Consider the following 27,835-nt stretch of genomic DNA (forward strand, 5'->3'; position numbering starts at 1 on the left):
ACGTGATAATTGAGTTTGCATTATCACATTAGCTCTATCACTAAAGGTGTAAAATAATTTTGGTTAGACCATAAAAATTACCGTTTCTCCATAGAAAATAATATGAAAGAGCGACCGTCCCTTATATAAAAGAATGACTGATTCTCACCGAAAGGAATTACTATGTTGTAAAGAATGACCCAACAGCGGATAAGCTCAAAGTAAACTTAACCCAGCCCAAGAACCAAGAGGTAACCCAGGATCTCCGTGATGACAATTTGCCACAAACAGTAAATTGAAAATTCCAGCCACTTATACTTCTTTTTGACTTTCTTCACCATCATCTGCAAAATTTTTAAGCTCATTTGCAGGATCCATGTCAATATAATTGCAGCCTGCAGGCATAATCAAGAAAGTATTTTAACTAGCTTTAATTTAATTTTCTGGTGAATTTTTTGATTGCACTTTTAGAAAAAATATTTTTGCTTTGATGATGTCTTGGCCTGGTGGAACCCTTCAATCGGCCGAAGGAGCATCAACGATTTATTTCCAAACAAGTAATGGTGATGAAGTTGAAACAATTACACATCATGATCAGGTGGGTCTCTCTCTCTCTACTTTTAATTTGAATTTCTGAATTTAATCAGAGGAATATTTACTTCTTTGCTCCATAGAGATTAAGTAGTGTAGTAAATGCAAAAGTTCTCTATGTTTTGTACTAATCTCTGAAACAAAAGTCTGTTTTCTCTGATTATTAACGAATCCTAAGTCAATCTTTGTGTTGGGATTTCTCTTGAGATTAATGAGACTCAGAATGGGTACATGAAGTATTCAAATTCACAAAGATTGAACTTGTTTCATATAGCTCTGGAAGTGAAGTATTTCTGGATTTCCTGTATTTTTCGCTTTATTTCAAGTTTGCTGTACACCAAAACTATATGAGTAACATTACAGTCATTAACACTTCTCATTAACGGCACATGTCAGCTCACAATTCGTCGGTTTACATGGGACTTGTCTATCCAATAATGGATCCCACTTAACCAAGCCAATCACAAACTCTCACATGGGATTAGTGAGAGGGGTTAGTGAGATGGCATTAGTGAGTTTAGTATTATTGAAACTATATATGAGATCAATTCTCTGTAAATTTAAGTGCTTCGCGTCCCGCTTTTGAATCTCGATAATCTGATCACAGTGAATACTGGTACATATATTGACTTCAAAATTTGATAAGCCGCAACACATTTTGTCTCCAAAAATACGAAACAGAGAGACGGTAGTTTATTCAATAGCATATATTTATTTTCTCAACTCTGCTTTTGTCAGTGAGAATTCAATACAAGCGAATGGGTCATGTCACCGTTGAAATTACCTTTTTGGGGAGCTCTATACTAGCAAAGTCCAGCACAGTTAGAATATAATAACTTGTTTGTGTGATCTTGACAGGAAATCATCCAAATTAGAGAACAAAATGTTGGTTCTGAACCTACTTCAAATCATGACAATGAGATGGTGAATTTGAAGAACTTGTCACGTACTAAACGAAGAAAGTTGAATTCAAAGGTTTGGAAGGAGTTCATAAAACATAAAGAAGATGGGAAAGAATGGGTTATATGCAAACATTGTGAGATGAAGTTTCATGGTTCAAGCCAAATAGGAACCACACATCTGAAAAATCATTTAGAAAGATGCTGTCGAGGTAACAAAAATCCAGGTGAAGGTGCAGTTGTTGAAACAAATGATTTAATTGCTCCAATTGTTATCAAAGAAAAAACTGTGACTGATCAAGAGGCACGAATGATCATTAAGTATGGATTTTCATCACTGAAGTCCATAAAGGCCAACATACTCCATGTTTACAAAGAAGAGAAGGAAAAACTTCGTGGATATCTCAATCAACTGTCCTGTCATTTCCATTTGAAATTTGAGTTGTGTGATATGGAGTCCATTTTGATCGTGCTCTACTTTATTGATGATAATTGGGTATTGAAACAAAAGATTATTGATTTCGCATACGAAAGGTGTGAAAGGGAGTCCTCAGATGTTCTTAAAGGTCTACTTGTGGATCTAAATGTTGACAAGAATATATGCTCTACGGTCACAGGTATTTGTGAAAACAATTTGGATCTCTATTTCATTAACTTATGGATCGGTGAACGAGCTGTACTTCCTTTCAATGGGCATTTGTTACCCATTGATTGGCTAGTTAATAAGCTTAAACGGAATGTTCAGAATGGACCGAATTGGATGGCAGGCTTGCTTAGTGAAATAAAGAAGTTGTTTAACTACGTCCGTGAGACACTATCAAATGAAAATAATTTCCGAGTTGCGGTAAATAAAGCCAAGTCCATGGGCAAGAGAGTGACTTCTCAAGGCCTTCCTAAGAAGTCGATTTCGATGAATTAGAGTGCTGAGAGTGCATTGGGGTTTAAAGAAGCATTTGTGAGCTTGAACAGATAGATCCTGATTTCAAGTTAATAAATTTAACGGATGAGCTATGGTATAAGGCAACTGTGGCATATGAGTGTGCAAATGGTTAAAAGATGTTGCTGATAACTTTGGAGGAGCAAATATACTACTGCAAATGTATATTTCCCCAAGGTTTGTGACATATATGAAGTGTCTTCAATGGGAAGGAAGTGACAATTATTATGTTTGCGAAATTGCATCATCCATCAGAGAGAAATATTTTGACACATATTGGAGTAAATGTAACTTGGTTCTAGTAATTGCAGTGATTCTTGATCCACGATTCAAGACGGAAATTGTAGTTGGTTGGTACATGGAACTCTATGGCAGGGATGCGAATAATCGTCTCAAGAAAATTATGATTGAAGTCACTAATGTTTACAATGAATACGCCAAAGTTCCAAGGATGCTAGACACCTGGGGAGGCCTTCTCCATCTTCAAATTCAGAACTAGATCTCTACTTAAATGAGGCTAAAATTCCTGCAGTTGAAGAGTTTGATATATTAGCTTGGTGGCGCACCAACTCCTCAAAATATCCAGCACTTGCAAGAATGGCACGAGATTTCTTGGCTATTCTATATCTACGCCCTTGTTTACTCAAATACTTGCCATTTGGGTTCTGAGCTTTCTAATATTTCTAAGTGATGGCCTGGACGTGACTTGAAAAAGGCTTTGGTATGTACAAAAAGCTGGCTGTAAAGCCCTCAGAAAGTTCTCTTTAATTTCTTGTTGATTTTTTGTCTTTCCATTTATCTCAATAATCGCTCTTCGGGCTTATCCAAGGCAAACTTAAAATGCTTTCAGCCTGCAAGAACTCCAGGTTGTTGACTTTTTTATAGAATAGACTCCACCCAAGCATTTCAGCTTCCTGCTAAATGCAATCTGTCCAACTCTTTCGACCATTGAATTGAAAAAATCAAATCAAAGTTTCCAGCAACCAATTCTAGTTCTTAGCACATAATAAACAGATAGTATTATCCTTTAAAATTAACAAGTTTATCTTTGCTGAAATTTTGGCATGTGAAGGTTTTTGTTGGGTAACAGAAACATATACTCTAACGTTAGTTATTAAAATATAATAATAACAACGACTAAAACAGAAATAAATAGTCAAAATAATAATACTAGGAATTTACGAGGTTCGGTATTGTTACTTACATTTCGGGCGTTGCAAAAAAAAAAAACTTTATATCTCTAAAGAATATAACAAACTTTTGGGCAATACATAAATACCCAAGCTATATAGAATATAAACAATTACCCAAAACAAAGAGATACAACAAAAATTTTCAACTAAAGGGTCCTTAGTGAAAGAATCATATATAAGAAGGATGAAGTGGAAATATTGTTGAGATGCATATACCATGGCATAGGCCCCAAAAGTTGCTCCACTTTCATTCCAACCAATGTAGGACTTACGAATCTTGGCCTATTTTTATAGGTTGTAACGCCACTTGAGGTACATAGTTAAGTTATGGTGTTTGCTTAAATGTTTTGTTTGTTTTTATTGGGTCGATATATTGTTTATATTGGTTGGTTGGCCCTTAGTTGAATTTTTGTTAAATTATTTTGCGAAAAATGTAAAGAAATCCCTTAAACTTTCATTAGGGTAAAATGGTCTTTTCAGTCAAAATTAGTTGAACTTGTGGGGAGTGAAAAGAGATAGAATTTAATAGAGAATGCATTAAAAGAGGGCATTATTGTAATTGACTAAGGGACATAGATGGAATTTCTAAGAAAGAGCAAGGGCAAAATGGGAAAGTGTGGTTATAAAATAAGTGTTAGGGTTTGAAACCCTCATTTTCGTTCATTCCACCCCCCACACTCCCTCCTTTTTTCTCTCAAGTTTTCATTCACTTTTCAAGGAATTTGAGGGCTTTTGAGTAGATTTCAAGGGTTTTGATTCAAGGCATCCAAAGGTAAGGAATCAAGCTCTTATCTATGATTTATTTGTGTAAAGTTTGAGTTCTTATGAAGTTTATGCTTAGGGTTAAGAGAAGATTAGAATCCAACAAGAATAGAGATTAGGAGAGACTACTCAAGCACAAGGTAAGTAAATTCACTCAAAATCCAACTCAAGCTAAAATTTAAGAATTCAAGTGAGTAGAGATTTCTTCTAAATATGCATATGTTTTGATTATTGAGAATTGAGATGAGATTGATGATGAATATAGCTTGTTGTTGGATAATTTGAATATGAGAGTATATGTGATGATTTGATGATGGGTTGAAATTGGAGAGATGGAGAAATTTTTGTGGGTGTGTTTGCCATGTAGGTATGTGATGCTACAAGAGAGTTTTTCTCTCATTTGGATGGTTTGAGAATAAATAGAATGATAATTTAATTAGGATTTGTTTATGCACAATTATGTTTGATGAAATGCCTAAGTGAAAACATGTTACCAAACTGCCCGTCACAGCCGTGACTTTTGAGTGATTTTTGGGCATCTTACGGATTGAACTGGGTTTAGACCAAAACATAAAAGTTAGTCCTGTCTCTAAGCTTTAAAACAAGACCAAAACCGTAGCAATCCGAGGTGTATAACTCCAAGTTATGCCTTTTGAGTGTGACCTGCGCAGAATGACAGTTTTGTGCAATATTGCATTTTGTGCATTTCAAAAGTGCATTAAGTAAGAAACTTTAAGCATGAACCTCCTTATGCATAAATTGTGCATTGAGAAGTAGTTTGAGAAAGGTAGAAACTTTGTGAATGGGCTACTCTAAAAGTAAAGAGAATGAGAAAATCTAAGAATGGGTTGGTGCTTTGTGAACTCCAACCGGAAGTTACGAAGAATGGGTTGGTGCTTTGTGAACTCCAACGGAAGTCACGAAGAGTGGGTTGGGTGCTTTGTGAACTCCACCCGGCCGTGCCTCCGGTAAGATGGAGTCGTGACATTCCAGTGAGAAAGAATAAGAAAATATAAGAAGAATAGAGGAAGAGAAAGAGTAGAAGTCACGAAGAGTGGGTGGGTGCTTTGTGATCTCCACTCAGCCGTGCCTCTGGTAAGATGAGGCCATGACATAAACAGAAAGTTAATAGAAAAGAGCTATGTGAAAGAGAAATAGAAAGAGAAAATAAATGAGATGAGAAGAGTGTAAGGAAAGAATTAAGAGAAAGAGTTACGGGGATAGACGAGTAGAGGATTTACACTGAGCATTATTTTGTGCTCACCCCGTTGTTTTTCTTTGGTTTGAAGGATCTAGGTGAGGACGCGGTCGGATGGGCATCGGCAAGCGAGGAGTAATAGCTACACTGTCCACTGTTTTTGATAACCTTTACTTATGATGCCTTACTTTGTATAAAGAATGATTAAATGTATTAAAAGAAAATTGTGGGCCCATTGACTTTTGCTAATATAAATATATTTACGTGATGTATTTCTATACGTATCCTAGTATGAAGCAGTTATTACATAGGTCCCTTAACCTTTCTCCATTTTCATTCCTACCCGATGTGAGATTTTGCTAATGAGCCATCTTTCTAACAGATCTCTACCTCGATGAATTAGCAAACCTTCAAATGCGCCAAATGGCGTAGTCAAGCTCGTAGGATGTTGATCATGATTGCTACTTTCGTTAACATATCTGTGAGATTCTCAGCAGTCCTAATCTTGTGTAGGCAAATTCTTCCTTCACTAAAGATTTCCTACACAAAGTGGTAACGAACATCTATATGCTTGGTGCGAATGTGGAATACAAGATTCTTTGCTAAGTGAATAGCACTCTGACTATCAGAATAGATAGTGATCTTCTTCTGACTAATCTTCAATTCTTCCAATAGTCCTTATAACCAAATAGCTTCCTTTACGGCCTTTCTAACTGCCATATATTCTGCCTCTATAGTAGACAAAACAATTATAAACTATAAAGAAGATTTCCAACTTACTGGAGTTTTAGCAAGAGTAAATACATATCCATTAATGCTGAAGGAGTTGGAGTTTTAATGCTGAAGGAGTCGACAACTCCAACATTCTCCCACTTGATGAATACTTCATACAATGAAGGTCTATCTTATTAACACACCATGTAAACTTTGCTAAGCTTACAAACTTGGTAAGAAAATCTGCAGCATTAACAAGTGTATTAACCTTCTCTAACAACACCAATTTTTCCTCCAACTATTGCCTGATGAAATGGTATTATATATCAATGTGTTTTGACCGCGAATGAAAAGTGGGATTCTTGGCTAAGTAAATAGCCCCTTGACAGGTTATTTGCAAGTGTTTGAAATCGCGCAAGTAGTAAAGCTCGAGTAAACGAGTATTGAATCCTAAGAGAATTACTTACCAAGTATCGAACTAATATATTTTATTATTATTTGATAAAACATAATTTTAAGAATAATTTAATGAAAAATAAAATAAACTAAAAACTAAACAAAAGAAGAATTTTATTAATACTTTGGTGAAAAGATCAATAAGACTAAATATAGGGCACATATTTCACACAAATTTAATCTTATGCATTGACAATTATTGCTAACATAATTAAGCTTATTCTAAAGGCCAAACTCCCTAATATTTCACTAACTTTCTCTCAAACAATTAACAAATTAACCCTTAAGCAACAACGCAAAATATCTCTAAAGTGGATTTAGAAGCTAAAAGATCAATAAGTTCTATAGAATTTACCAGAGCCTCACAGATCGCAGTAACCCATCTTTAGCGTTAGCTTAATCTATAGTTTTATTACCTTAGACTAATCAGGTTTCATCTCTCGATCTCAACCTAACCTATAAAGTCATTCAACTCTCGGGTCCTTAAGAATTGAAAGCATTACACACAATAATAAAATTTAGAATTAATGCTCAATTAAAATTAACAATAATAAAATTAACACATATTCATAAATTGGGCTACATCTTTAACCTAGAAAAGAAATTTAGTTCATAATTGCAGTAATAAAAACAACCATTGTATTAACAAACATGATTTCAATAAAGAAAAATAGAAAAAAACTTCTCTAATTAATGAATGAAAACTGCAAGAATTATGATCTCCAAAATAGTAGTCGCTTTCTCTTCTTCTCTAATCCCCTTAAAAACTAATTAAAGACCTTTATTTATAGTGCTAAGGTTTGGAGGTTAATGAGGAAAGAATTAAATGCCTTAAACAATTCAAATTCGGACTAGGAAAATAAAATAACCCAAACAGGCCCGCAATTCATCGTTGTAGCGATAGAAATGGTTGCTGCGACGATCATTCTTTCTGTCCCATGAGTCTGGAATCTTCAGAACTTGGTGAAGTCATCAACACGAACTTTGTAGCTCTTTGAATAATACTTCCAATGCCACAAGAATCATGAAATTTAGATTTCTACAGGTCAAGTTATGAATTTAAACATCGAAGCATGCCCATCTTGAAGAGTTTCCAGGTTTTAAGTCTCATCTTCAACGCGTCACAGCTTTCTCGTTTCAACTCTTATTCTTGCACCGTTTGTTCCTACTCATCACAAATTCCATCGACATCATTCTTATTCATTCAAATATCATTTTTAACCTAAAAATACTCAAAATACATCTCGTGATCCTATAAAAGGTATTTATGAAATAATTAACTCAAATTTCACAATAAAAACACATTTTTCTACAAATAGTCCAATTGAATCACTAACAAAGCATTTATTTTCAAGCTCTTATCACTCTTTGATTATCACACCCTATCTTCACAGCATCAAGCTTGAAACCAAGCTCTAAACTCAATCTTCGAAGCCATATAGCTTCCTTGCCAGGATGTGTCAATGCCATGTGTTCTGCCTCAATTGATGACAAAGCCACGGTAATTTGTCTTTTACTCATCCAACAAACAACGACACCAAATAAAGAGAATACATACCCACTTGTAGCATGCCTATTATCGAGATCACCTCTCCAATCATCATCCACAAAACCTATCACATTCAGCTCATCCCTAGTCACCATGCCCCCATAGTATAATGCTAAATTCGAGGGCCCACATAGATATCTAAGAACCCTCTTTACAGTACTACAATGCTTCTTGCCAAGATTAGACATAAAGCGAATTAAAACTCCCACTGCTCGTGCAATATCAGGTCGCGTGCACACCATGACATACATCAAACTACCCACAACACTAGCAGATGGCACATGTGTCATTTCTTCAACATCGTTGTAGCATTTACATATAAGGTTAAAATAACAAAGACATTTTCTAACCTTTTTACATACACATAGTGATCCACGTAACTACAACTAAAACCATGCGAAAGAACATAAGAGTCGAACTTTTGGTACCACATATGTTGACCTCTCATATGTTTTTATGTGCCAAAACTATCCAAAAAGTTGATTGAACACTAACCATAACATGCTAAGGTATGACTCAAGTCATAAGCAAACCAAAACAGGTCTCACAAGTGGTTCAATCATGCATACGAAAATTTTTGCTTAGGTATGACCGTGCGTGATCAAGGCACAACTGTTTCTTAAGAGATAGTTGCTGTAAAATATAACATGACATCGTTCCTCTTGGTTGTTAGTCACGCTGCCAATTTTTTGAAGTGGCACTCACACGACCAGATTGCACTCGCACGACTATGCGCCCAAGTTCAAAAGTCAAGATAATTCAAATCCAGAATACTTCGCGCTCTTGACTTCATCTCAAAGGTCAAAAGTCAAAACTCAAAGTTCAACATTGGAACAACCATTCCTTGTGGTGGAATGACCGTTCGTATTTGAAGAAGTTTTGCACGACATTATTCCAAGAGGTCGTTTGCTCCTTTGGAAATTTAAAAAGATTTGGAAGAACATCTAGATGTAATCATTCCGCATGGTGGAATGATTGTTTAGTAGTCTTGCACGATCATACGGTGTGGTGGAATGACCATTCCAGTTGACCTAGATCTGAAAAATATGATCATTGTATCAAGAACTACCGTTCTCGATTATGGAACGACCATTCCTCTAGGTTATACAGGCTTTATCAGAATTACATTAAATGCTGCAACGATTAATTCTTTTTGAGTTATAAAAGTTCGATGCTCCTAGGTTATTTCACAAAGAAGAGATAAGAAAAACATCCTAAGAGAATCTCCAAATGACTCTTTATATGACCCAAACTCTTTAATATAAAGAGTTTATCCATAAAAACAAGAGTCCAATAGACTCTTTATCTTTAAAATATAAATTAAAGAGCATCTTCATTAAATTTAAAGAGTCTATTGGATTTGAATAAAAATTGTGTTCTTTATATTTAAAAATTAATCAAGATGTTCTTTATTTATATGAAAGATGCTCTTCAAAATAAAGAGTACCATTGGAGATGCTCTAATATAATCCCTAGAGCTCAAAATCAAAATCAATACTCTCACTTGTACTCATCTTGTAAACCTTTGAGAGATCATTTGTTCTTATTGTGTGTATAAGCCTAATTGAAAGAGGCACCCAGTCACAAACAATTTTAGATCATTTCCTTGATGGTGAAATCCTGTAAAACTAGGTGCAATATTGTAAATCTATGTGTGTGAGATGAAAATTCTTGTGAAAACTATTGTATGGGCAAAATATGATTCTAGTGAAACTTCAAGGAGGTTGCCTTGAAGAAGTGGATGCAGGAGGCTTGTGAAAATAGCTCCGAACCACTATAAATTGTTAAGCATTTCTCTCTCTCAACTTTTTGTTTTACATTGCTTATTTGTTGAGTTGAACATCATTAACCTCATATGTTCATGCATTTATAGCTCATATTTATTGTCTACATGTTTGGTGCATTTATTGCTATTTCTTGAACTCACTTAGGGTTCATAACTTCGTCATCATTTGGAGCATAGTTATTAAACTTGTTAAGATACATTTATTATTTGCCTTATCTTTTATTGACAAGTTTTATTCCATGAACATTTTTATTGATTCCTATTCACCCCCTCTAGGAATATTTATAGCCATATTTTGGGTCCAACAACATCCTTAGTTACTGTTTAAGCCCATACACAGACTTCCTCAACCTACACACTAAATCTTCCTTCCCTTTGCATACAAACCCCTCAGGTTGTCTCATGTAAATTTCCTCCTCCAAGTCTCCATGTAAGAATGTAGTCTTTACATCCAGTTGCTCAATTTCAAGACCGTGCACAACAACTATAGATAAAACATACCTTATTGATGTTAACTTGGCCATAGATGATAAAATCTCACCATAATCAACACCCTCAATCTACGAGAAACCCTTTGCAACGAGCCTCGCCTTATACTTTGCAATTGTTCCATCTATCTACAACTTTCTTTTGAACAACCACTTGCAACCAATCGCCTTTCCATCCTTAGGCAATTTACATAGGACCCATGTACTATTCTTGTCTAGTGACTGCATTTGCTCATTTATCACAAGCTCCCACAAATTTGCATCTTCCATGGCTCTTGCTTTATTTACATTCTTAGGTTCATCACGGGTCACATCCAAAGCATGCAATCCACTCAAAGCATTTAGAGAGTAACAAATCGATGCCCTTCTAACCCTTGTAGATCTCCTCAAAGTTTGTGGCACCAGAACTTCATCATCAGAATCATCCTCTGAACCATCCAGAGAACCCTCATCAACCACACTATCAAATTGATCTTCATGATTAGATTCCGTACGCTTTAAGTTATCAATCTCTACAACAACATTAGTAATTACCTCTTCCTCTTGATCTATTGCAGTCACATCAAACTGAACTCTCTTTGACTATTCAACATCTTTGAGAGCTCCCACATGTTGTTTTACCTCTCTAAAGGTTACATCTTTGTTGCAGATACTACTTCTATTCACGGGATTCCACAACTTGTACCCCTTGATGCCATCTTTGAACCCCACAAACTTGCATTTCTCAGATTTACTGTCGAGCTTGCTTCTCTTTTCCTTTGGCATATCCACAAACGCATCACAACCAAAAACCCGAATAAAAGATAGATTAGGCTTCTTACCATACAGACTACATACGGCGTCATGTCTTTAACAGAAAAAGTGGGAGACTGGTTATTCAAATAAAAAGCAATTGTAGTATCTTTGGCCCAAAATTCAAACCCCAAATCCATTGTATTCAACATACACCTAGCCTTCTCTAACATTCTTAGATTGAGACATTCAACCACTCCATTCTGCTGAGGCATGTAAGGTATAGTTTTTTGCCTTGCAATTCCATGTGTCACATAAAACATCTCAAATTTACTAGAACAAAACTCACCACTGTTATCAGTTCGCAATGCCTTAATCTTCCTGTCAAAATCCAACAGTGTCTAGATAAATCATCAATTAAAGATACGTAATACCTGGATTTACCAACAGATTCCACTAGAGTATGCCCGAAGACGTCATTGTGAATTAATCCCATAATTTTTGTTGCTCTTGTGCCTGTCGATTGAAAACTGACCCGATTCTGCTTGCCTTGTAAACACTCCTCACAGAACCTGAAACTCATTGAGCAGTTAGGAATACCTTCAACCATTTTCTAAGTCACCAAAGTAGACAAAGTTGTTGTAAGAATTCATACTTAGAAAGGGTAAAATTGGTGTAAAACATGGTATAAGGTCATATGACATGTTATTGAAACTAAAAGGCTTAAATTGTTACCTTTTATGCTTTACAACTTTTGTAACTTGAAAATGAGTTCAAATCTTCAACAAATTTGGTGAAAATCCTCCAAATAAAGTCCACCGCATGATGAAGAAGAGAGAGCCGGCCATGAGAGCTCAAGAGAGAGATTTTCAATCAAAAAGAAAATTAGATAAATTTTGAGAATATCACTTATTTATATACAATGACCATTTTGCAATAATTTGAAACTGCTCTCAAATCCTTGAATTAATATGAATCCTATATTAACACTTAATACAAATTCAATATTGTTTTCAAGTCTTTGAACTAATTTCAACTTAATATTTACTCTTAATATTAAATCGTTGTTGATCCTAAGTCCTTGAAACAATTTCAATTTAATATTAACTCTTAATATTAAATCGTTGTTGATCCTAAGTCCTTGAAACAATTTCAATTTAATATTAACTCCTTAATATTAAATCATTGATTTAAACAAATTTATAATCAAGGCATATAAAATAATTCCATTTAATATTTGACTCATTACTGAATCCAATTCAATAATATATTTTAGTCTATAATTGAATCTAATCCAGTAATGACCAAATTACCTTATTACCCTTGGTAAGTGCTAGCTTCCCATGAGTAATCATTTCTCACCAATACATATATTCGGATACACAAGTTTACATCTGAATATCATTAACCTTTAACGATATGTAATACTGTCTCTTCTCATACTTGGTTTTTAGGTGTGACCACTTAGGTTCACTGTAACCTAACTTTGGGCCTAATATTGTAATCCGATATGTTTCGTCATAACTCTTTATAATCAAAACTCCCACCGATCATGGTAGGCATCTAGCAATACTCCATAACCCCTAAGCCACAATCCAATGAACCTTTTTTTTCCCGATCGTACATTTTATGTAGTAAAATCCCTATGTCGTCTAATCCTGATTAAGTATAGTTTCATGGTATGTCAAAACCCTTAACTTAATCTTTATCCGAATTGTCAATCAATACAATGAAACATGTCATCATGAAACTCATTTTCATATGACTATTTTGTACTCTGGCGAGAGATTTCCTTTTTCCAATGTTTATTGACATTCGTTTGGGAACTCGGGACCAAACCATTTCGAGTCAATGGATTCTATCTTGACCATCACTTGTCCTCTCACATGAATAACATATGACCAAACTGGCTTCTTAGACAAAACATACTAGTCTTGTGTATATACACCATATGGATCATATGCATCCTATATCGAGTCCAACCGTGATGTCTCAAGTCTAAGGATTAGTGGTACACTAGAACGATCCTACGATGTATCATTGACCACATTCTAAATGTCCTTGTGATTCATCGTAATCAGTCATATTCAATAAATAGTTCACTAACTGTTTGTCCATGCTAATGCCCTAGTGACATAACTCTTATAATCACCCACACTAATACCATCACATGATATTCAATAGAGGCATTCATCATGTCTATTATGTAATGTTATTGCCCAATTAACATTACTTACATAGGGAATGCTTCGATTATTTGATCTTCTAAAGATCCGTATCATCCAAACATTTCACATGCATTATAAATAGTATAAATGAAGTAGTAAATAACATGTGAAATCATAACTCTTTCTAAGTTGTCTCCCCAGTGTGCCTTATTCACTGATGCCATAGCATTGCAAAATAATTTTCTTTTTTAGCCTCCTTTTCTAAAACATAACCACCTAAAAAGGGTCTTTAACAACTAATGCCAGCAGCCTGTATAGTATACCATGTCGAACTCCTTGTGCAATAACCATGGATTCTTGAATCATCTTGCAGGATGTTCTGTCACAACTAAATACTATTCCTACGTCAGCCATTATTCCAACAGAGAACAAATTTCTACTCATCCAGGGATGTGCATCACTTTAAAGAGCGTCCTCACTGAACCATCATGCAACCTCAGCCTAATTTTCCCACGACCAATAATCTTCACATCAGTATTATCTCCTAACAAAACATTTCCTCCATTATATGTCTCATACTTGCAAAACCATTCCTTCTGAGGCTTTATATGGAATGACACACTGGTATCAACATACCAGACTATTTGGTCTGATCTAGCCATACACACTACAACCACATACATGTCACCATCTTATTCTCGTTTATATGAGGTTTCAACTTCCTTCCCCTTTATCGGTTTTTTTTTACAATCTTTCTTATAATGCCCGAATTCTTGACATCTCTAGCATTTAATCTTATATATATATTTGGACTATGACTTGTCTAAATTTGTACATTTTCATATTATCAATACATATTATATATAATAATAGAGAACATGTTTAGAATCTAATAATTGATATAAATATATAACAATTAAAAATATATTTTAACTTTTGGCTTATAGATCTTAACTTATGACTTATATAATTTATGTCAGGAAATAATATGTTTTAATTTGCCATCCGAATATTCAAATATACCTTGATAATTGATTCTAATTCCATAATTACAAGATTATCTCCTTATTTTAATTTATAATTAAATTTTTTTATTAATGGATTTCAAGATCTATAATTAACTTATTTCTAAATCTTCATAATTAATCTACTTTTTTTAGACTCTCCTCATTTAAAAAATAAAAAACCTTAAAATTCATTTTTTATTCTTATCTCTTGGTCTATTGAGTAATATATTTTTTGAATTAAAATAAGAAAAAATAATTTTACTAGTCATCCACAAAATTATATATATGGGGATGTGGCCATCTCCGTCCCTGAGTTCGGGGAATGCCATTGGGCTCGGGCTCGTCTTGTTACCCGATTGATTCAGGGAATCTCGGCCCCATTCGAGGCAAGTCCCTGGCGGGGCATGGAAAATGTATATCCCTATAAATTGCCCTTCTTTTTAAATATTAATATAATATTAGTTTTATTAATATTTTTTGAATTATTTTTTTAACCCCCTACATTTGAGATTTTGCTAAAACACCCTAGCCATAATAGAAGTTTAATTTCTCACAAAATCACCCTCACCCACCCCAAGCCACTATCGACCACCGCTGACAGTCGGCAAAATGGCACATAACCTGATGTGGCCGACTATCCACCGATCTAGTTGTTTCTAGCTAGATCAATGGCCATAAATGGCCAGATGACCGTGGATTTGGCTAGATCAATGGTCGTTAACTGCCAGATTTGTGGCTGTTAACAACCATGGATCTGGCCATTAACGACTAGATCTATAGCTAGATTAGCACACGACCGACCAGATCCGGTCAATTGTGCACCATTCTGGCAACGTTAGCCTACGGTAGTCTTGAGTGGCGTGCAATTTGTTTTAAATGCAAGGGCATTACTATCCAAAAACTTAATTAATTAAGGGTAAAATTTTAATGGCAGTTTCATGTAAATCAATTTCAAAATAAGGGAACAATTGTCCAAAAAATTTAGTAGTTAAGGGTAAAATTGTAACAAAATTAAGATTATCAAATAATCTTAAAATACCTAAGAAAAGTTAGATATTCAGATTACCACCTATATAACCAATAGTAATTACTATTTGTTTTAGAAGATTACTGGAATATTATATTATTTGACAACCAAACATGATAATCTAAGTAATATAAGATAACATTACCTCAATAATGAGGGATAACCCCCAATCAGATCCAACTAGATCTACGCACAATCGACCAGATCCGGTCGATCATGCACCATTCCGACAACATCAGTCGGCAATGGTGGCCGGTGGCCAATGGTTGGTGGTAGTCTTGGATGCCTATAATTTGTTTTAAATATAAGGGCATTACTATCCAAAAACTTAATTAATTAGGGATAAAATTTTAATGGTATGTTTATGTAAATAAATTTCAAAATAAGGGAATTATTGTCCAAAAACTTTAATAGGTAAAGGTAAAATTGTAACAAAATTAATATTACCAAGTAATCTTAAAATACCTAAGAAAATTTAGGTATTCAAATTATCACCTATATAACTAATAGTAATTACTATTGGTTTTGGAAGATTATCAAAAATCTTATATTACTTGATAACCAAATGTGGTAATCTAAATAATATAAGATGACATTACCTCAATAATGGGGATAACCCCCAACCAAATGCCTCCTTAAAGTTAAATGAAATTACCCAATGCCCCAAATCCAAATCCAAACCCAAGCCTAATCCTAACCCTAACCCACATCCCCAACCCCACCTTCCTTCATTCTTTCACACAGTAGGGGCATTGGTAGCTTTGAAAGGCAGTGTCGACCTAATGCTTGAAGTTGCCTTGGCCTTGCACTTGAAGTCGATGTCTCCTCAATTGAGGTCAGTGCCTCTTGGATTGATTCGTTGCTACATCAATTAAGGTTGCCTTAGACTAGTGCTTGAGACCAACATAAACTCGCATTGGAGTCTCACTTAGCCTTGATTGAGGTCGTCTTGGCCTTTACAGGTGGCAACATCGTTATATTTGTGTATAGTAATTCATTAGATGTAGGTGATAGGGTTGTGTTTGTCCGATGAATGGGTAACCTGTCCAGGAAAATGGGGGTAGAAGTGAAAGAAAGTGAAAGTTAATGGTTTAAGTAGAGTTGGTGGGGGTAAAAGTTGAAGAAAGTTTAAGTTTAAGGGTTCGACTTGAATTAAGATAAGTTTTATTTCAATTGAAGAGCTAAATGACAATTTTCCCGTTTAAAAACTAAAAGAAGACATTTGGGGTCCGAGTGATGTATATTTGAATAGTTGTGGGGGAAGTTTGATTAAAATGACTATAGTCGCCATTTAGGTGATAGTTTACAGGAAAGCTTGGGAGGTTAGTAATTTTTTTCCCCTTTTGAAAATTTTCTACATAAAGTTTATATTATCGTTAAATGAAACAAAGCCAAGTGTTTGATAACCCATTCGACAACATTTTTGGAGATATTCTTCGTGTGCGTTGGTACTGATATGGTTATCATTTATTTGAAACAATTTAATATTCTCTATTTCCTGTATAAACTTCCATAATACACAAACCTTCACTCCAATATAATTTTAAAAAATATTATCACCAACCTCTTGTCTTTGTTACATAACATTAGCTTTATTAATTATTTATTAATGTTATCCCATCATTTTTCATTTCTAAATCTATCTTATCATTGATTTTCCAAAATCAAAATCAAATAAGATATAAACCATTAAACCACAAAATCTACATGATATTGATTAAAATTATAAAGAAGATATCCCTAATATTCAATAAAACAATGGCAATGTTAAGATTTAGATCAAGTAATTGCATAATAATGAAGACTATACTACACTTACAATCAAATCTCACAAAGTTTGTCTCACAACCCCCCGACATGGTAGTTTATTATTAGTCAACTCGCAATGGGTCCTATCCAATATTGGATCCCATCTATCCAACAATGGTAAACTCGCAATGAGTCCCGCTTGCCCAACAATGAGTCACACTTGATTGCGAACGAACCAATCGTGAGCTGTTACGTCCAAGTTTGTTGAAACCACATTTAAACACATGAAATAAAAAAAGAATGAAAAAGTAAAAAAAAGGACACTTGATTTACTCTAATTCGTTCCAATTAAGGAACTATGTCCAGTAATCAAATAGAGATTTTTTTATTGAATTTTAGTACTTACTCTGAAGCAATTACAAATCAATAATGACGGCAACTCACTCTTCTCTATTTTCTTGTAACCCAAGGTTTCTCACTAGTACATTATATAATAGGAAAACCCTACCCCATTTGGCCCTAGTGGCGGATCTAAGATTTTTGTTAAAGGAGGCCCTCTACAACTCTGCCACTGTTTGTCAAACAACTAGTGAAAACTTTAAAAAATCATTATCAATAACCTGAGAGAAAAGAATGCAATAACATAATACTTTCCTAATTGAATAAATCTATGAAAAGAAAATTTTTGAGTAAATGTATTGAACAAACCTTGAGCTAAACCTTCTTTTAATTTTTATTTTTATTTTTGGCTTTCAAAGATTATAATATAAATTTCCATGACTTTAATCTGACATAGCTTAAGCTAAAGTCAACCAAAACTTAAATCAAGTCAATGTTATGTTGACTTTTAATATGAATTAATAAAAAAAAATGAGGATTTTTCTTGGTATAAATATATATAGTAACTCAAATTTCTTTAATAATTTGATCAGTTAAACAATAACGTTTGAAATGTAAGAAAGTGGTGGGTGAAGGGTGAAGAATAATGTCCATTAGAATATAATTAATATTTTAATTTGGAAAAACATGTTCATTCTTAGACACAAAACACAAAATAAACTCACAAGATCTATGTCTTTTTCCCTCAAATTAGAATAAAAAAACCTCCAAAAAAATAAGCATGATTCAATCCTAAAATAAATTAAATTGAAATGAACAATACATATACCTAAAACTGATAAAACAGAAAACGAAGTTAATTATGACACCTTGAGTAGTGAAAAGCTTCAATAATTTTAGTCTTCAAAAGTTTTAAGAGCAAATAGCATAAAAAAGAGAATGAGAGAATAAATAATTTTGGGGATAAAATCATAAAAGTAAGTGGAGTTGTGGAGAAAGTTTTAAACTTTTAATATGATGTGAGCTTGAAATATATATATTAATAAAAAGTTTTTTGAGGATCTAGATATACGTATAATAGTTCTTATTTAAAATTTGAGGGTGAGCGTGGGTATAAATATTAATAATAATTTTTTGTGGGTCTATATATATTAATAATTTTTTTTTTTTTAAATATAAGGGTAGGCCTAGCCTTAAAGTGGCTGGATCCACCCCTCTTTGGGCCAACTTGAATCAAACCTAAATATTATTAAAATAATAACAAGTCTAATTACTAGACTTATCATAAAATTATAGGATAAAGTTTATAAGATTAAGTTGTGAATTAATCTTTATTGTTAGAATGAAGGGTTGGTGGTGATGTTAGATGGGTAATGAAGTAATAAGAAGAAAAGGGATGGTTGTGATAAATGCAATGCCTCTTGATTTAATTAATTACCAATAAATTTTTTTGCCAATACCAATAAGCTTAGCTGTTGTTACGGCACCCATATCTCTTTGTTTCTTATCCCTCTTTATTTTTGCTTTTAATTTTCAGATTTTGCCGTTTCAACCGGGAGGTCAATAGGACACGTTACATTATATTATGCTATTTTATCATTTCCCCACTTTCCATAATTATACTAAATATTTTATTTCTCATTTCTAGGCCACTCCTTGTCCTTCAAACCCATAACTACCCTTCAGTATTTTTATATTTAGAATAGTTTATGAGGGTATAATTGTCTTTTCACTTTGTGAGTATGTATCTTAGGGTTATTTTTATCATCATCTTCTTAAAATTAAAAATATATATTAAATAAAAATAAAAATAATAGATATTATTGTTGTCATATTTGTTTTATTATAATAAAGGTTACTAATATTCATAGCTAATAAGCTTCATAGATTAGATTAATGTGATTTCATTTTCTCAATCCTCTTTCTCACAGTTTGGTAAGTTGCTTTTTTTTTGCTTATTTTAAACTCTTTCATCTGCCATTTCTGCATCTGGGTTTCTTTTTAATAATAGAAATAATAATACAAATATAATAAGAACATATAATATAGGAAAAAAAAAATGAAATGTAAAATAACTATAATCTATTCTATTGTGGGTAATTTTTATTTTTATAATATTCATTTCTATGTTTCTTCCTTGTCCACCATGGAAGAGGTGGTGGTATGGGAGAGGACAGTTGTTGATTTGAAAATACAAGGTTAATAGGGGTTGGTGTTTGTTTAAGCAAAGGTGAGTTTTGGTTGCATTTGAAAGTAAAAATCTTTTAATTTTTTTATTTGATTGAGGACAGTACAAGTACCCCAAAAACCCCACATTGGTTACTTGTTCAAAATCTTTAAATCTAATGCTGAAACAGTGTCAGATAAGGAGAAAAAAAGGTTTTTGGACTTTGAATGGAATAGATTAATGGCTTTTATGTACATGGATTAGTACACAATAGATAGATACCAGCATATCTCTACCATGTCAGCCTGAAGTTATAGGCCTTATAGGCCTGTAACAGTCTGGTACTTTGATACAGAGAGAAGAGAGAGGTGTATGTGTGAGTATTCTGTATCTGGGTCTTTATTGCCAGAGCCTAAAGGGTGATATCTTTATAGGCATGAGTTTTTATAAGCCTGAGCTTTGATGGGTTTCTTCTGTTTAATACCTTGGTACTCTGTGAGGATGTCATGGCTATGATAGCTGTGCTATGCTATTACTTTTGCTTCTTTTTTGGGTTTGAATTTCTCCCTTGTACTGGGAGTTATACATCAAGGTGTTTTTTTTTATGGTTTTTTCTTTCGTGGTTCTCTCTTTCTCTTTTCAACTTGTGTATTGGCATTGTTCTTGATGGTTTTCCTCCGATGATTGTTTTTTCACGCAGTTATTATTTAGTTTCAACCTGTAAATTCTTTATTTCCTTTGTTCTTCCTTCGTTAAATCTCATTTATGTTGTCGTTTATTGTAGTGCAGTGGGGGAAGAATGTTAAATGCTAAAGTGTGGTGGGTTGAATAGAAGAAGTGTAGGTGGTGAAGTATTGGCCATGGCGTCAATTCTTGTGCAAACAGAGTCCACCCTATGAAGGAACCCTCTACTTATATTCATATCCAACTCCTCGATATGAGGATATTGTGGCTAGCCCGAAGCTCTTCATGTCTACTCTGAGAAGCTTCATGCTACTATGGGAACCAAATTTATGTATGCTTTCTATCTTCGAGCCTTTTGTCCCCAGCTTGCTACTTTTGGTTAACACTCCTAATAATAATTTTGAAGTTCTGATTGCTGAAGTTAAAAAATGGATTTTGTTAGTTTTATCTCGGTTTTGATTCACAAACCATTAATCATATATTCAGCCTCTCTATATATGAACATATATTGTGGGCATTTGTGCAGTGTTGCTGATGAATGGATGGTATTTCTTTATAGAAGGGTGATTATGTCAATTCATGTGGATCAGTAAGTATTGTGCAGTATTCTATGCTCCTCATCTGTTTCCATCTTTCCTTTTTTGTGTTTGTTTTATTTGCTCTCCATGGCCCCTGTCTAGTTTCCCCTTTCGAATTTTTGTAATGCAAGCACTTTGCTTGCTATCTCTTGCGACAAGTTTTCTCTATTTATTTATGAGTCAATGGCTTGTGGGGTAAATTATCAGGAACTTGTCTAACTTATTTGGGGCCAGATAAGGGATAAACGAGGATGTTCATTATTGATAAGATCTTGTAGCAAGATCTCCTTGTGTTTGTCTTTGAATGTGGGAAAATATATTTGAGGCTTAAAAAGATGTGCTAATGTTCTGCATGCTGTTGGGTACATGTTATGTGAGGTCGGTAAAGCAGTTCCTTCTTTTACTTTCTTCTTTACTTTAAAGACCCTTTTGCAGCCGTGTACTCACTTCTTCACTATTGCCAATTTTACAGTAGCAGATACCATTTAATTATTATTAAATTGAAACATTTAAGTTGTAATACCATTGTTGAAATTGTGACTCATCTTCCCTTGTCTTTTGGTTGAAGACAAATATTACCCCCAAGCTGTTCAAAGAGGTTTAGTTTCCTTATCTTTCAAGACTAATATATCTGCTTAAGGACTTATATCAAAAAAATATACTTGTCTATTTGTCTTCACTAAATGCCGCCTATTTTCGATTAAATCCTGCTTACACATGCAGCTAAAAACTACACTGATTTAGATGTTTGACTGTGCTTTAAAAGCTACTTGACTAAATATGTTATTATTTTAATTTTCTCTGTCTCATTTCTGCCAAACTGGAGGTAATTTACCATGTATGATTAATGTCCTGTTCTTTGATAAATTATTGAAGAAACCTGGTTCAGTAGGTTATACCAACGAAACATTTATATTTATGTACATGTATTTGCTGATAAAATTGAAATAGGTGATATTACTGTAATAATTGTGGCGAGGTCGACTTCTATATCTGTGTAATTAGGTTCTGGTGTATCAAATCTAGGATTTAATTGTTTATTAAAGTAGGCCATAGGACCTTTTCTATTATAACATGTATTTAAGTTTTTTCCTGAACCTGGATTTAATTGGGAAATTACTGCCCTCTATTGATAATTGTTTGTCAATCTATACTCTGATTGTAGGATCCCCATTATTGGAGGAAAGGAGTTAGATTGATGCATCGGCTCTTGTGGAGGTACTTCTCGTGGTGGTATTGAGAAGGTAAGTTAAAGCTTTTATTTTGTTTATTGTTCTTATGCAATCTGTTGTCTGAGTTGTTCTTTGTTAATTTTGTTGTACACCTTGCTTTGGTTAATGAATTGTCCTGATTCAAAAGACATGGTCTTTTTCCCAAAAGAAAAAAAAAATGTTTTATTGTGCAGAAAATTTCCCTAAAAACAGAGTGTAAACTTTTATTCAAAATTCATTTATAGATTCCTGACTTTCTATGCTCTTGTAGAGTTGATTTAAAACGTAATGTAGATAATTTCCAAAGATGATGCTATTTTTATTTCAAGCACAGGCTTCTTGCAGTGAGACGACCAAAATGATGATCTTTTCACCTGTGTTTTCATTTGATTAGCTTGATAATCTAGAGACCGGGCATATTTCATTGAATGCATAGCTGCTAATGAAGTGATCTTTGTTTGAAAGTAAATGGTAGAAAGTACTCATATTTGGGGCTCAGACAAGGTGCTTGCTTCTTTGATTTAAAAACTGAAGTTCTATTCATTAATTTCACTTTGCTTTTTGGTATCATTGTGACAGGGACTGCCGCAAAAATTTCTAGGGGGCATAGGATAAGCACCAGATATCCCCTACCTTTTAATTGGACATTAGTTGGTTCCAAAGATGAAACAAACAATGTTGTTTTTTTTCAGTTCTTTTATTATTATATTCTTTCAAAAAAAATTTGTAGTGGTGCATTTCAGAGTTTGAATATCATATGGTAGGTTTTACACTAAGAGTAATGTAAACAAAGCAAGTTGGAGTATGGACAATTTCAACCACTTCATTTGTGCATTGTTGGTCAATTTTATAACGGCCTGGTCTTAAGCTTAAGATTTAGTCAAACAATTATTTAACATGGTACCAAAGTCAAGTTGACCACATGGCCTTGCACTTAATTGCCTGTTGTAATAATTAAATATAATAAATTGTGCTTATATTTTGTTCTAATGTGCAATATATACGTGAGGGAATATGTTAGAGCTTAAATATTATTATTGGATCCTGACCTTTAGTTTAAATTGCAGGTCAGGGGTTAACGATAAATATAGAATCTTTGGGTTGTTGTAAAGAAATATTTTTTACATCTTTTTCTCTCTCAATTGTGTTGTCTATTATAGCATATACCATTTATTCAAATTTCACTATACAGATATCTATACCTACTTTGAAGTGTTCATTGTGTTCCTATTGTCAATATCTAGTTTTATTTTGCCTTCTCTTGGGCTTTAGTTTCAAAGGAGTTTCCAGACTCCTCTTTTTTCTTTATTCTTCCAACTGGGAAGGGGTTTTGGGCTAATTTTGTATGTTTGGTTTCCTTGGGTTCAGGGAAAGGAACTATTTTTGGCAGAGTTTTTGTCACTATCTTGTATAGATTTGTTAGCCCTTCTCTTGTTCTTCCTCATTTTGTGGGTACCTAGTCCACTGACGTACCTATTCATAGTTTTATATAGTTTAGCAGTTTCTTATTAAAAAAAAGGGTTGTAGTTTTAGTTTAAGGATTATTTCTGGATTTAGAAGTCATTAGAAAACAAGAACAGAGTTTATGTTTCTTCTTGTCAACAAGGTATACTTGTTTCTTAAATTATAAGATTTTCTGATGCAATTCTAGTTAGCTTAAGAAGTTTATTGCTTTTATTGTTATCTTTTTGATATCAACACTTGAAACAAAAGTAAATGACTGTCTAGATTATCAAAAATGATTTAAATCATTTTGTATCTATCGGTTGGTGATGCAAAAATTCTTGCAGACATTGCAGATTAATCACGTATTATAGAACTGAAGTTTGTGAGTGAAGAATCCCATATGTTTTACTCATTTGAAGAAGTGTTTTCTCCATTGCTCATCTGTTATATGATATTTTGGCTTCAAAATGTAGTTGCAAGTTGTAGTTGAATCAGCTTCTAAGCAATGCTTGGTTGAATAAAGCAGATTGCTTGCTATCATGCTTTTTGGCTGCTTGTTTACTGCTTTTATGTTTTAGGCTTTTGGCTGTACCCAAATTGCCATCCAATTCTGTAAAAGTCTAATCTATAAATTTGGCATATCATACTCCAGATATAAGGTCTAAAATTTACAACTAATCATTTGCTTTATCAATTCAATTTCCTTTTCATTTTTATATTCTCATTGCAACCAAATGGAGTCTTATATTTATTTTTTGATGTTGTATCAACAAATTTTCGTTTATGTTTTACTAGGTAATGCCTTGTATTGCATATTTTATCAATCTAAGAACTACATGGTTAATTGTTGTGGTTAAATCTCTTAATGCTAATCAAAGGTGAATTGTTTAGTCCTGCTGTGACTAATACTTTCAAAATGCAATTCCCAGATTATTAAGGAGAAAAGATGGAAAGAGGTTACTGCTATTTTCAACTTTCCTTCCACGGCTACGAATGCGTCGTTTGTGCTGCGCAAATACTATGTTTCGTTGCTTCATGATTATGAACAAAATTACTATTTTAGATCCCAGGGTTGGACTCTAATCTCGGTTTTGTGTACATGACGCATTTTATTGTCTGAAATTAAACTTTCGTTGTTAATTCCAAACAATCGTTTGCAGATTCTCGGCAGAGCCCATCAACAGCCCCATTACCAGCTCAAGGGACAGTGCAGCCATCATCAGATGTTCAAACCCCTGTTATCCAACAACCGAAGATTAATTCTGCTGTGTTGCCTACAGGTTCTCATCGCTTACTTAAATCCTTGTACTTTTTTCATTTGTTAAAACCTGTTGTATTTTCTTTTCTTGGCATATGCCTTCCCTTCGTGTGCACCCTCCCACCCCCTCCTCTCCTTGAAATAGTTAAGAATCTACAGTTCCTATTCTGTGCACAAAAAACCCGAACAGAAACTGTCATTGCATCTACTGAGACTTCTCATAGTTCCCCCAATTTAATTCTCTGCAAATTGTACAAATATATGACAACTTTTGTCGTCTAGTTGCGGGATCCCTTGGGGCTCATGAAACCTAGTTATTCATGAATGATATTTTAGTTGGAGAGTGGAATCATGACAAGTTTTTGTTTTAATCAAGGGTGAGTCTACTATCATATATTTACTAAAATTATGATTGATGGTATGAGTTCCACTACACACTTTTTTTTACCGTCTTCTGTGTATATATAACAAACCAATTGGAATTTTCAAAATCTTATGCATTTCCACTTTTGCATGTTGGTTCTTAGAATGGATGTTTTATTTGATTAGAACCTTCTGTTTTCCTTAAGTTAATTTGTCACATGCTGTTTCCTATTTATTTTATTTTTTGTTTGCTTTACTATATTCCTGTTAATCCAATTTGCAACTTTTATATATGTTGTGATCCAAGTAAAATCCTCTTTTCTTTTATTGTTGCAGCAAGACCAGCATCAACTTCAGGATATCCGGTGATAGGGGTCATTGATGGAAAATTTGACAGTGGGTATCTTGTTACCGTCACTATAGGCTCAGAGAAGCTAAAAGGTGTTCTCTATCAGTCTCCACAGGACCCTGTACAGCAACTGCAACATTCTCATAATGTAAACATCAACAATTCTGCCAATGCTCATGCTGTCTCTGGAATACAACGTCGCCGTCGCAGGAAGAAATCAGAGATTAAGAAGAGAGATCCTGCTCATCCAAAACCTAACAGAAGTGGGTATAATTTCTTCTTTGCTGAGCAGCATGCAAGACTGAAGCCACTTCACCCAGGGAAGGACAGGGATATCAGTAGAATGATTGGTGAACTGTGGAATGCAATTAACGACTCTGAAAAGGCTGTAAGAATCGTATCATCTCATACTTCTATCTATGAATTAAATTAAATACTTTCCTCGTGCTTATCTTTTTAAGTTGTGTTTCTCTAAACATTTCTAGCATATACTTGGGCATATGTGATCTTTAGGTTTATAAGGAGAAAGCTCTTAAAGATAAAGAAAGATACAGAATAGAGATGGAGGATTATCGGGAGCGATTGAGGACAGGTCAAGTCGTCAGTGATGCTATACCGCTACAACAGCGTCTTCCTGGAAAAGAGGTATATGTGGTTGAAGCAGAAAGAAAGCTTGACAAAACTGGAGAAGATTCTCCTCAAACTCCAGAAAATGATAGTAGCTCTGGTGAAAGTGATTTTGAAGATGATAAGACTGCAGAAAAGGATTTGATTATTGAGGCATCTAAAGTAGTGGGAGTAGGTGCTGAATCTGGGAATGTTGGTGTCGAGGATTCAGCTGAGGAGCCCCCTTTCAAGCAGGCTAAGGTTGACGATAATGTTGGACATAAAAGCATTGATAGAGTTGGTGATGATATTTTGAGAGACGATGATGATGTTTTGAGAGACGATCTTGTCGAAAAAGCTGGTAATGAAGTTGGAGAAAGCTTAGCGTTTAGCTGATACATGGGGCGAGACATCAGCTAATGATGCATGGCTCATTGTAGTTTAGATTCACTTTGCCTGCTAATTGTAGCTTGCTTAGCGTAGTTCCTATTTTAGATAAAAGAAGACAGTTTTATCTCTTTGAATTTAAGTTTCTATAGTAGTAGTTGTTTCAATTGTAGAGACTGCATTGCTGTGAGGAATAGTGTTATTTATTAAGAAGGGAGCAAGGTGAGATGTTTAGCCGATTCGAGGCAGTTTTGTAGTTAGAAATGATATGATGTGGTTGTTGAATTAAGATTATGGATCAGACAGACAGCTTTGCAGTTATTAAAATCAGTGAATATTAGCGGTGTGTCATACTACTTTTAACTATTTTGATTTAGTATGAATTATACTTATGAGTTCTTGATTATTTGCACTCTCTGTTTTTCTCAGAAGAAGGAATAGTGTAATTCAAGCTCCAAATGATGATTGGACCAAAGTTACCCAGCCCATGCTTGCCAACTCTTTCGAGGCCCATCAAAACTCTAATTTCAGCCCAGAATGGCCTATCAATCCAATTCCACAAAGAAAATTTCTAGAATGTTCAGATATAATTAACCCTGCAATTTTCAATCAATTTTTTTTTTTTTTCTTGAAACGCAATTTTATTTATTCAAATTCGGAATTAAAAAGAACTTGAAACGCAATTTTTACAGTGATACATGTAAGTATAAAAAATTTGAGTTCCAACTTAGTAAATTATATATAAGAATAACCTTCACATTATAATAAGTTATAATTTTTCTAGATCTCGTCTTAAAAATATTTGTCTTTATATAGTAATAATTATTTATACATTACAAAAATTATATGCTATATTACATAAAAGATTTAAGATGAAATAAAATATTTATTTAAAGTTGTTTGTTATACTTGAATTAATGGAAGATTTGCATGGGTTGTGTTACATTACAATGTATTTATAGAATTTACATTGAGATAAAAACATTAAAGAGAATTCAAAATTTAGATTTTTAAGATAACTTTACATATTTTCAACACTACATAGATACATGTATTACTATTTTGAAATTATGTTTATCTCTTCTATAAATGTCTATACCTTGGATTTGATGTACTCCATTAATTAATTATTAAGGTAGTGCATATTTTACCTTTATACCACTTGGACTTAGGGGTGTCAACTGAGTCGAGCCTCTCGCGAGCATTGTTTTA

The 27,835-nt window shown here is 33.8% G+C and overlaps 2 protein-coding genes and 1 pseudogene across 2 annotated transcripts; 2 read left to right on the plus strand and 1 right to left on the minus strand.

Annotated features, from left to right (window-relative positions):
• The first annotated feature begins 201 nt into the window (after window positions 1–201).
• On the plus strand, window positions 202–2,388 carry LOC116124982. Its single transcript, XM_031410726.1, has 2 exons — window positions 202–577; window positions 1,429–2,388. The coding sequence occupies exons 1-2, from the start codon at window positions 470–472 to the stop codon at window positions 2,386–2,388; spliced, it is 1,068 nt and encodes a 355-aa protein (XP_031266586.1). The 5' UTR covers window positions 202–469.
• Window positions 2,389–8,079: 5,691 nt separating this feature from the next.
• On the minus strand, window positions 8,080–8,568 carry LOC116124994 (secreted RxLR effector protein 161-like). Its single transcript, XM_031410734.1, has one exon. It carries the CDS (start codon window positions 8,566–8,568, stop codon window positions 8,080–8,082), a length of 489 nt encoding a protein of 162 aa, XP_031266594.1.
• Window positions 8,569–19,720: 11,152 nt separating this feature from the next.
• LOC116125004 lies at window positions 19,721–27,215 on the plus strand (annotated as a pseudogene).
• Window positions 27,216–27,835: the final 620 nt, after the last annotated feature.

Source organism: Pistacia vera, unplaced genomic scaffold (assembly GCF_008641045.1).
Source record: "Pistacia vera cultivar Batoury unplaced genomic scaffold, PisVer_v2 Contig104, whole genome shotgun sequence".
Lineage (NCBI taxonomy): Eukaryota > Viridiplantae > Streptophyta > Magnoliopsida > Sapindales > Anacardiaceae > Pistacia > Pistacia vera.